Source organism: Merops nubicus, unplaced genomic scaffold (assembly GCF_000691845.1).
Source record: "Merops nubicus isolate BGI_N331 unplaced genomic scaffold, ASM69184v1 scaffold28811, whole genome shotgun sequence".
Classification (NCBI taxonomy): domain Eukaryota; kingdom Metazoa; phylum Chordata; class Aves; order Coraciiformes; family Meropidae; genus Merops; species Merops nubicus.
Genome location: NW_008589441.1, coordinates 357 through 11654, shown reverse-complemented (window position 1 = coordinate 11654; position 11298 = coordinate 357). Strand labels below are relative to the sequence as shown.

The following is an 11298-nucleotide window of genomic DNA, read 5'->3' as shown; positions in this document are numbered from 1 at the left end:
ACTTGAGCTCTAGACCCTTCACCAGCTGGCAGCACCCTCTGGCATGGCTCTCATCAGCTCAGGGAAGCAAACATGCTCCCATGAAGATCCACCACCATGCGCCGTACCTCCCAGCCTTGGCCTCAACACAGTGGGGGACACAGTCCTACCCAAACAGGTTTTTAGCTGCTGCAGATGGTACCTCTGACTGGAAAATCTACATGCCCAGAGGCCTGTATCATGCTTAAAAATGGTACTCAGCACCCACAGTACTGGCATATTTCTCAGGAGGACACCTCTCTGCTTTCTGCACAGAGCCACTCGTAATGCCCCACTCAGACCTGCCCCTCGGCCAGGCTGTGGCACAGGACAGACGTGAAGCTCTTGGGAATGGGCAAAACATTATCATGTTGCCATCTGTGGGAAAGACACTGTGTTGGGTTTGCCCACGGGAGGAGGGAGTTACCGGTGTGACTCCTGTAAGCAGTTTTGAGAAGTACCCCTTGCTCCAGGTTAGACTCACCTCTGACCAAGACCAAGCTAGTCAGTGCCTCTGCAACAGCTTAAGAGAGTAAAACCTGATGGGCCATTTCCTTTGTTTTGGGAGCTCTTTTGTGTTGCAGAGGAGATGTGGTAGAGTCCCCATGGGGGCACTAAGGTAAGTGAGGAAGGAGAAGGGAGGCACACTGGAGCAGTCATTTGCCTTTCACCCATGATGGGATGGCAGGCTGAGCCCCTGAAGCCCTCAGACATCAACAGTGGAGCAGAATCCTATGTGTGGCCCACAGAGGAGCCCATTCTGGAGTAGGGGACTGATCCCAAAGGAGGCCCTAACTCTGAGGGAAGCCCAGACTGGAGCGATCCATCACGGGGAAGATTATGGCCCGCAAAGGGACTCACTGTAGTTGGAGAAGTTTGTGGAGGACTGTCTCCCATTGGGAGGGACACTGATGCAGCAGACAGGGACTGTGAGTTTTCCCCCTGAGGAGGAAGGAGTGGCAGAAACAACAGTGGACAGACTGGTATTGACTGCAACACCCATTCCCTGCCCCCTGCACTGTTGGAGGGCTGGAGGCAGAGAATCAGGAGCAGAGCTGAGCCTGGAAGTGTGGGGAGGGGTGGGAGGAAAGTGTTATTAAGATCCAGTTGTATTTCTCATTGTCCTACTCTGATTCAGTTGGTGAATTGGTGGTGGTTTTGTTGTTCAGTTTACATCAATTCTGTTTCCCCAAGTCAAAGCTCTCTTTTGCCTGTCACTGTAAACAGTGACTGTGCCCCTGCTGTCCTTTGTCTCAGCCCTCAAGACTTTTATTATATTTTCTCCTCCTCATCCCACCAGATGCAGGTGGGAGTGAGTAAGTGGCTGCATAATGCTTTGTTGCTGGCTGAGCAGGCTAAAACATGACAGTCACCCAGCAAAGGACTTTTCTCCCATCATAAACATCCATGTTTTGGCAGCCCCGCACAGGTGCAGCTACACAAGCCAGCCTGTTGGTGAGACCCAGCCATGCTGACAGCCTGGGTTGAGTCCCATGCTCAGCTGAGCAGCACATGGCAGCACTGGGCGAGGGCTGGTGCAGTGCACGCAGCAGTGGAGTCTGCCTCACACCAGCACAGAACAGCACAGACGAGTGAAGCAGAGGGGCTCCTCCAAAATCAGCAGCTGGTGAGGAGAGGCAATGTGTCTTCCCATCAAGCTTCCTCCCTGCCTCCTCCCCATCACCTCCTACATGCCAGCAGGCACAGATGGTGATATGTCAGTCAAGAGGTGTAAGTTGAGGTTGCAAATGATGTTGCAAGAAAAGTACGGAGGGAAGGGTATCTAGTGAATCTCTCTGTCTTCTGCACTGCTGGGCCCTGCTGTTGGGATACTGCTTTTCTCAGAAATCAGTACCTCCCTGAGACAATATCTTCATAACCCCTTGCTGGGAAGCCTGGCCCTGATCCCTGTGTTTTCAGGGCTGCTATTTCTGGTGCAGACTTCTACTGGCCTGGTCCCAGCCAAGAATACGCACCATGGTAACCTGTCCTTGCACGTCTATACAGGTGGTCTGTCTGAACCTCACTAGCTCTACACAGATCATGGACCTGCAAGAAGTCGCTTTCATTAGATCTACAGGACTCAAGGCTGAAGCACTGGTAATTATCAACACTTGCAGCATGAATACTCACACAGAGCTATGGGGTTGATCCAGGGCCCTTTGTGCCCCACTCTGCTCTATAGCACCATGGTGAGTCGTCACATGCCTGTTCCTTGTCACTCACAGCACAGTGAGAGGTGGGAAGAGGTGGCAGCACAGATGAGACGCTGCTCACCAACACCATGCTCCAGCTGCCACCTCATTTCTGGGTTCTTTGCTACAAGTTGATACCACCAGATAAAGCTGATGGCATCAACCTGAAGAAAGCCTGCCAGACACCAATACTAACATCTAAACCATATGGTATTAAACACACACAAGTCAGTAGCTCCAGGATTTTAAAGTAGAAAGATGGGAGTTCCAAGGTCTGTTTCCCTCTTTCCTGCGAAAAGCACCATGACATGTGTGAGTCATTCATCTTGAAAACAGCCTGTGTCCTCTTCAGATCCATCAGGAAAACCCAGGGCTGGCATTCAGAAAAGACCTGGATGCAGCAAACAGATAGAGGGAAGTCACAGAAAGGTGCTAGTGCACCACAGTCCTATTTCTGCTCTACGGTGGGGACAGAAAAAAAAAGTGTGCACAGTGAGAGGAATAATTCTAAACAGACAAAGGAGAAGAGAGAGAGAGATCAGTGCTAGCTAACATACCTCACAGCAGGGTTTCCATTATACAGAATATAAATGCCAGCTTCTTTATTCCCATAGATCTGATTGCTACGGATGATGCCTTTTCCGTTGCCAGCGACGACAATGCCTGAGCGAAGGCCACTGTGTATCTTATTGCACTATAGTTTTATTTTTGCACATGTAGAGGGAATAAAAGCAAAAGGAAGGCAGGTCACTCATAAAAGTGAGCAAGTGGAGACAGCAACCACAGAGAAAAGCAACAGCTCCCAACCCTGCCAGGGAAAAAGGGCAAATGGGTAATTAATCCAGATGCCAATAAATCACTCTCAAATGGTTAAGGTACACTTAACTTTTACTTTTTCTTTGGGGTTCTAGTACACAATGCCAAATTTCCCTTCCCAACATGCCTACAGCCCCTTCTTCCTCCATCAGCTCCTGTTGTCCCCTCTGATGGCTGCCCTGGACCCAGTGATGCTTTGCTCCCCACAGGCCACTTGACACTGGTCAGGGCTGGTGGGGGCTGCAAGTCCAACCCCTCCCCATGGCCACCAAAAGAAGGCCTTCGGTGGCAGCCCGCAGGAGCTGCAGGCAGGGGTCTAGCAGCAGGCTCAGTGTTGCAGTGTGGTGCCTTTTCTCAAGCTGCTGGATGGCCCTCTGCACAGCCTGAATGACTGCTGCCAACAGCTGCACAGCGGCATCCCTCCACGGGGGCCAACATCTTCCTGAAGGACAGGAGCACACTGGGACCCTCTGAGCAGGAGAGCAGTCCTGGCCTAGTACATCACAAAGTAGTGGGGCGGGAATGGCCAAACCAAGCAAGAAACAAACAGCAGATCAAAGCTGCAAGCAGGGCCAGATGTAGCCCATGGCTCCATGGCCGACCTACCATCTTCTCCTTATCCATGGGGCTGCAGCTCTGCCTGACCCATTGTCTGTGCAGAGCTCATATGGAGAGCTTGATGCAGCTACAGAGCCACTTGGATGGTGGTTTGTATCTACCTCCCTGACTCACCCTGCATGGTGAGGCCCCAGTTCCTTCAAGGATGACTACAGATACAGTGTTGAGCAAACTGACATGATCACCACACTGGAGACACTGCTGACGGGGAGGAAAAGCCACGCCACTGGAGAGCTGCTGCTCCCCTCCTGCCCAAGGCTGAGCAGAGAGCTAAGACCCTCCGCCAACTCCCAGGGTAGACCATGATTCCCAGAGCAGGAGAAACCATTTACAGTACAGTGCCATTTCTACCTTGCTTGCACACATTCATTCTTTACACAGAGGTGTTTGTTTCATAGTGGAACACTGTTCTGCCAATGACCAGGCCCAACAAAAATGATAGCACCACCAGGAAGATGAACCAGTACTCAGACTGTATTGTAGACAAGAAGGACACTCCATGAATGATCGCTGGGGGTACAAACAGATCAATCAGCTGGGACATAAACGACACCACCCCCAACAATCCCACAAAAGACGTGACTCTGCCCACAGCAGGTGGTACAGACAGAGACCCGAGGGTGCCCACAGCTGGCATGGGAAACAGCCAGAGCAGCAAGTTAAACATATAAGAAAAAGGTGCCCACGTGGTGACTCTCACCCGATCGACCCACGTTCACAAAGGCCTAAACAGAGCAGGGCCCAGCTCCAGGGAGAGTCAGGAGTGTCTGTCTGTGGAGTGCACTCCACAGAGCTTCCTGGTTCAGGGAAGACCTCCTGAACCAGGAAGCAGAACAAGCAGTTTGTTCATTGGCAGAAAAAATACCCAGTACAATGGGTTCATAGCATGCACATCAATTTTAAGACACATACCATGAAACAGAGCAGGAGACCATAAATCCTTGGGGTTATCTGTAGTCTAATTCATCAACAAAAATGTAGGAAACAGGCTGAAGGGCAAAGCTAACAGAAAGGTCAGTGTTTGCTATACTGGGAGATGGATCCCTGCTGCTCCTTGGAGCGAAACAGCACATGAGAGAAAGATCATGATGCCAGGTATGAAGGGGTACATACCAGAACAAGGGGGTTGGCTCCCTTACGAATGTCCACTCCAGCCTCACAGTTTGAATGAATGTTGTTGTTGGCAATCAGGCCTCCTGCCGACAGGCGCAGGAATATCCCTGATGCTTTGCAATGGTGGATGTCATTCCTCAACAGGACAACCTGCAGGGAAGAGGAGAAGCAGCTGGAGCTGTAGTTAGAAGGACAAGGAGGAGGACATGAACAAAAGGTATAGCTCTTCCTTCTGTGCAGCTACAACCCCCTCTGCCCCTCCCGCAGTACAGGATGTGCCAGGCACAAACAGGACAGCTGAAAGGAACATCAGTGCATATGGACCAATGCTGTGGTTAATACCCACTGGCATGGGTCTGCTTGGGGTTGGGGATCCACAGCGCTGGGTGCTGCACAGCCAGAGCAAAGAAATCCTCTTAGCCTGACACACCCCTCTGCTTGATGAAGCCCGTGTTCAGGTGTTTGTTCACTGCATTGTGCCTGCACACCGTCAGCAAAAGCGAGTTGTGGCGACGTGCTCTCACCAACCACAGCCTGACCTCTGTTTCCCTTATTTCCCTGCTCAAGTGACTGATAGATACACCTGGTTGTATGGATTCCAGAGAGACGGAGGACCACACAACAGCCCAGGGCTGGTTTAGCTTATATACCCACTGAATCACAGTATAGGTCACTGTCCAACTCAAGCCAAATTTAGAAGAAACTAACTTATGAAATCAGTATGTAAACATAATTGTAAGCCTTGCTCCATCACTAGTGGACACCCCAGGGCCCATCAAGCTCTCCTGCATGGCAGTGGGCTGCACCCAGGATCTCCTCTGGAGCAGGGACACCTCTCAAGGTCCCTCCTCAAGGCTGAGAGAGGCCTTGCTGCAACAGATTCTCAGTAAGTGATTAACAGCTGCTATACTTTGATATCTTAGCTAAGTGATACAAAAGATTGATTGTGCACACATAATCCTTTAGACATAAACCACTGACCAAGTCTGGGGCTAGCACTGGATTCAGCCACATCTTGACTCCTCTCTGAGAAGGAGTTTAAAAAGCAAAGGGGCTCTCTCTGAACCTCGTGACTTAACAGGAGGTTTTTCTTACCCTTTGTATCTCTTCCTTTAGAGAAAAAGCGTGGACCAAAACTGAGACAAAGATCAGATCTGGCCACACGTAGAAACAACTTTTCTAACAGAAAAAAGTTAGAAAGCAAAGTAAGGGAGTCCACTCTGAACCTTGTGCCTCAATAGCAGGGTCACCCTGAGAGTTTTGTCTGACCTTGTCCCCTGTGCAGTAAATTATCAAGTGCACCTTGCTGTCGAATCTTGTTAAACTGCTGTCACATTTACCATCAATCTTTGTTAAACAGATGTTTTATTTCAACAAACACATTGCTGCTTCTGTCTTAGAAGTGAAGTGCATTACTCCATCCCTGACTTGAGTGACCATTCACGACCCCCACAGTGCTCATGGTACAGCAGCCCTGCCCCATCACCACGTGGGCAGTCCACACCCGCATTGGTGTCCTCCCTGTACAGACAGCCACAGGCTGGCCCCCTTCTGCAGAAGGGCTTGGAGGTGACACGTCAAACCCACAGACAGACTGGGCCAGTGCAGTACAGCATGCCTGCTCAGCACGTGACCTGTCTGTCACCGTGTGCCTTCAGGACAAAGAAGCCACAGTCTGGGGGCAGAAACAGTCCAGCCAGCAAACTGAAGTCACTGACATCACTCAAAACAACCTACCCTCCTCTAAACAAGCAGGTAGTTAAGTATTTATGCAGCATCAATCTTTAATATCTTCCAAGCAAAATCATGTCTTAAATCCATGTCTTACGAGTGCTAAGAAATAATCTACAAACTGCCTTTGTGTACCCCACTTCAACAAGCAACACAGATCAGAAGGTAATTAAATTGTACTTCCGTTTATTTGCTCATTCCAGAAAGGTGCTTCATTCATCCCCCAACCAAATGCAGAGCTTGACAGGGCTTGCCAGCCACTTGTCTCCATCAGGCACAGTGGGCTGCCTGGAGAGGGAGCTACAGGAGGTGAGAAATGCAGGCACCCATGCCAACTGAGTCCTGCACACCAGACCCAAACCCACATTTCTCTGGTGCCAGAGGTTCCTAGCTGTGCAAGGACACCAAGCCCTCGCCAGCTCCACCATGCTTCCACTTCATAGAATCATAGAATGGTTTGGGTTGGAAGAGACCTTTCAAGGTCATCTAGTCCAACCCCTGCAGGGAGCAGGGACATGTGCAACTAGAGCAGGTTGCTCAGAGTCCTGTCCAACCTCATGTGGAATGGTTCCAACTACCTTTCTGGGCAACTTGGACCACTGTTTCACCACACGCAGTGTAATAGATTACTTCCTTCTCTCTAGTCTAAACCTCCCCTCTTTTAGTTTACACCCATCATCCCTTGTCCTGTCCTAACAGGCCTTGCTAAAAAGTCTGTCCACAGCTTTCTGACAGGCCCCTTGAAGTACTGAAAGGCTGCCAGGAGGTCTCCCTGGAGCCTTCTCTTTTCCAGGCTGAGCAACCCCAACTGTTGTCAGCCTGGCCTCACAACAGAGGGGTTTCAGCCCTTGGATCATAGTAATAGTCTCCTCTGGCCCCATCCCAACAGCTTCCTATCTCTCCTGTGCTGAGGACACACATGTTGCATCTTGCCCCCATCTCACCAGCAGAACTTCACTATCTCCCACTGCCTGATGCGCTGACCCTCACCTCTCAATGAGAACCTCTGGGCTAATTCCTAGCTGAGCAAATCTCCACTGAAAGCAGCAGCTGAGCTGGCCTCATTTCCCTCCCATTTGCTACCAGCTGAAACCAGGCTGCCAAGTGAACTGGAAGCAAACTAAAAGGAATAAAACCAGTATGCAGTCCAAAGTGCTGGACTTGCATTTGTTGTTAGCCTAAATTCTGTGGAAACAGGCCCAGGGCAACTCGGAGGGGCTAAGCATCTTGATGGAACCACCCAAGGTGCCTCTGCTCCCTCCTGCTGCCACTCTGTGTCTCTGTTGGTTGGCCTTCAGTAGGGCACCTCTGGTATGGGTATCCCTTAGAAAGAAAGGAGCCACCCTCCACTGCCAAGAAGCAAACTGCTTCTGCACAGAAACAGGACTGTGCAGTCTACCCAGAACCAGGCAGAAAAACATTACCTTCCTCTGCCCCACAAAACTTTTATACGCAGTTTTTTAAAGTGGTACATTGGAAAGTAGCCCCAAATCCTGACCAAGTAGTGAGGCTGGTCTTGCCCTGTGCAGGTGACTAGAGAGGAGCCCCCTGAGCCCCCATGACACAAATAGCACTGAGGATTTTATTATATGTGATTATTCCCCCAGACCTCACTGCCATCATCCTGTTCTGCCTAAAGAGAAGCACAGGTACAGAGGGGGAGAGCTCCGGGCAAGTGCAGGGCGACTTGATGCCATGCTGAGGGGAAACCTCATTTCAGCCTCCAGCACATGCCCCTGACCACAGTCCTTCCTTACACCCTGCCTCTGCCTGTGCTGGCACCCAAACTGTCCATATATATAAGCACCATCCTTCCTCAGATGTTGCTAATGCTGTGAACCAGCTAATGGAAGGCTTGTGTGCGCTGCAGTTTTTGCTTGGCAAGTGCAAGGGCACAGGAAAACGGTGTAAGGATGTTTGTGCTGCTCATGGGCAATGGGTGCATTGGGACAATGGGGTGTGTAGGGTGACAGGACTGCTTACAGGATTGTCCTGCACAGTGCTGCTGGGGCTGAGCAACCCCGGGGCCTCCCTGGAGCCGTGATACATGTGCCCTCCTGCTGCCAGCTGCTTTGCTTGGAGGCCAGGACAGTGTGGGCAGCCATGGAGCAGACCTGGGGATAAGGACTCTTCAGGAAGTGCTGCCAGAAACAGTGCAGTGGAAACCAATGCATGTAAACCTGCTTAATTACAGAGTGCTTAATTGTATCTATTATATGTAAATGCAGAGAACAATGAGTAGGAGTAGCCTATATATATACAGCCATCTGTGCTGAGGCAGCCAGGACTAGCCATAGCATGGGGCAAGACCAGGACCTGACTCTGCCATCCCCAAGTCTCAGCATTCACTGTGCAGGCTGTGCTGGGAGCAGCAAAGGTGATGATCACCAGCACTGATTATCACTTCTACAGGGTGAAAGTTTTATTGGCAGCTAGAGCAGGCCTGGCTATACAACTGCAACATGCCACCAAGTTAACACCTCCAACTGCAATCACAGCCTTACTGCATGTGAAAAGCAGGCAGCTGGAAGCAATCTGCCTTTCATTTGGGCTGGTTAACTCAAGCCATGCACAGGAAAGGACCTGGTGGAGCAGTGGGGAGAAGGAGGAGGACTCGCAGCAGCTGTCACAGCACCTTACTGTTTTGTATGCATCGCACGGCGTAGGTCAGTTCCCTGAAGATGCTTCCTTCCACTTTTGCTTGCCCTCGTGAATAAATGAATATTCCTCCTTTTCCATCCCTGAAAAGGCACTGTCGGATGATGCAGCCTTGCAGAGAGTTGGCCAAAGCCTGGGCCTCCTTGTCCTGCTGCAGCTCCTGCTGCAGAGACTTGAGCTTAAGGTCCCTCTGAAGGGCATGCAGTCTGTTGCTTTGAAGCCTGCTGTCCATAACGTCAGCAAGGGTGTGACTCAGGCCATGGGCTTGACAGGACAGTTTATACACAGCCTGAGTATCCTCTTCGTCATCACTGAGTAACTCACTGTCACTGGAGTGTGAGCTGAGGGCCAGGTACTCCTCCTCTTCCTCTGCCACTTGCAGGTTCTTTCTGAATTCAGTGTCCTCCTGCGCTGAACCAAGCAGGGCTTGAGCACCTGCAGCAGACAGGAAGCTGCTTCGTTCTTCCCCTACAACAATCTCGCACGTTCCCACTGGCCCCAGCAGTGATTTCCCCCAGCCATCCCTCTTGTCCTCAAGGCAGTCATCTGGGTCAGGCTTCTGCATGGATGCTGCAGAGGACTTGGCCAGCACGGCCAGGTGCTTGCAGGCCCAGTTACGGTCCGAACTCGGGCAGCCCTCTACAGTCACAGAGGCATTGTCACTGCCGGTGAACTCACAGTGCTCCAGGATGCAGAGAGGCACACTGTGCAAGTGGATGCTGGACTGGCTGAAGGTGCAGAACTTCACCTGGCATGTCCCTGGAGCATGGATCTGCAGCTGCACACTTTCAAAGTTGCAATTGTCAAACTGGACAAAGCCTGAGTTTGTCTGGAAAGCAAGCAAAAGGTGTGATCACTGCACAAAGCAAGAAAAAGCAGCCCTGGATGTACCATGAAGTCATTCCACAGCAAATGAACTCACGCTAACAACACAAGATGCATTCAAGTGTCACAAACAGAACAAACTCAGAGGCACAGATGCAGTGCTGCAGCCTGAGTCAGCAAGTGTCTTGCAACAAGTGACATCTACTGACTTTCTTCCCTGCTGGCAATGATTCCTTAATTTCCCTGCCAAGTTGCACCTTGCACCTCCAGTCACACATGGAAGCAAATAGGGCCTAGCTGTGCCAAGATCACTAAACCTCAGCAATGGTCCCTACAGAGAAGAGTCTGCAGCCTTCAGAGAAGTATATTTTCCAGCTGTCATTGTTAATGGACTCAGGGGTATTACTGGGTGAAGCAGCAGGTAAGATGACATTGAGCATCACCTGGTTGGCCCCAGAAAGCTGCAATTGTCTCCAGAGCCATTAGTGTATCTGGCAGAAGGATGCTGCACCCACAATCTGTCTGTGCAAAGCAAAACAGATGTTTTGTGCCATGATGCTGTGCAGGTGTTACGTTGTGACACTGCAGTAGGAGATGCACCATCAGTTCTTCACTCCCTGGCTGTGGTTTCCCATTTGACTTGCTGGTACTTGCAGAACTGTTAGTCATTCTCACCATGGCGTGCCTGCTTTGCTAGGCAATTTTGTGCTTTGCACACAGCAATTTATGGTTGCTGGCAAACCACAAGGACAATTGTGTGGCCAAATATCTCTCTCCTGCACAAGCAGGGCACATTTCTGCTTATCTACATGAAAGGACAACAGAAAGATATTCTCACTACAAGAAGGACACTGAGGTGCTGGAGCATGTCTAAAGGGCAACAGGCTGGTGAAGGCTCTAGAGCACAAGACTTACGAGGAGCAGCTGAGGGAACTGGAGTCATTGAGCCTGGAGAAAAGGATGATCAGGGGAGACATTGTTCTTGCCAGCTTCTTAAAAAGAAGTTGGAACAAGGGGGGGGTTGGTCTTTTTTCCCAAGGAACAACCAATAGGACAAGAGAAGTTTCCAAAGAAGGGCCAGGAGGATGATGAGAGGGCTGAAGCACCTCCCCTGTGAAGACAGTCTGAGACAGTTGGGGCTGTTGAGTCTGGAGAGGAGAAGGCTCCGAGGGGACCTTATTGTGGCCTTCCAGTACCTTAAGGGGGCCTACAGGAAAGCTGAGGAGGGACTTTTTAGTTAGGTAGTGATAGGACTAGGGGGAATGGAGCAAAAACTCAAGTAGGTAGATACAGATGAGCCATTAGGAAGAAGTTCTTCACCATG

At 50.6% G+C, this 11298-nt stretch overlaps 1 protein-coding gene across 1 annotated transcript; it reads right to left on the bottom strand.

Annotated features, from left to right (window-relative positions):
* Window positions 1-2770: 2770 nt before the first annotated feature.
* On the bottom strand, window positions 2771-9978 carry LOC103781881 (F-box only protein 10-like; the record flags this gene model as incomplete). The annotated part of the gene is made up of 3 exons (XM_008949605.1): window positions 2771-2907; window positions 4761-4910; window positions 9127-9978. Coding segments are annotated over 3 exons (1139 nt in total), but the record flags the coding sequence as incomplete, so codon positions are not given.
* Window positions 9979-11298: the final 1320 nt, after the last annotated feature.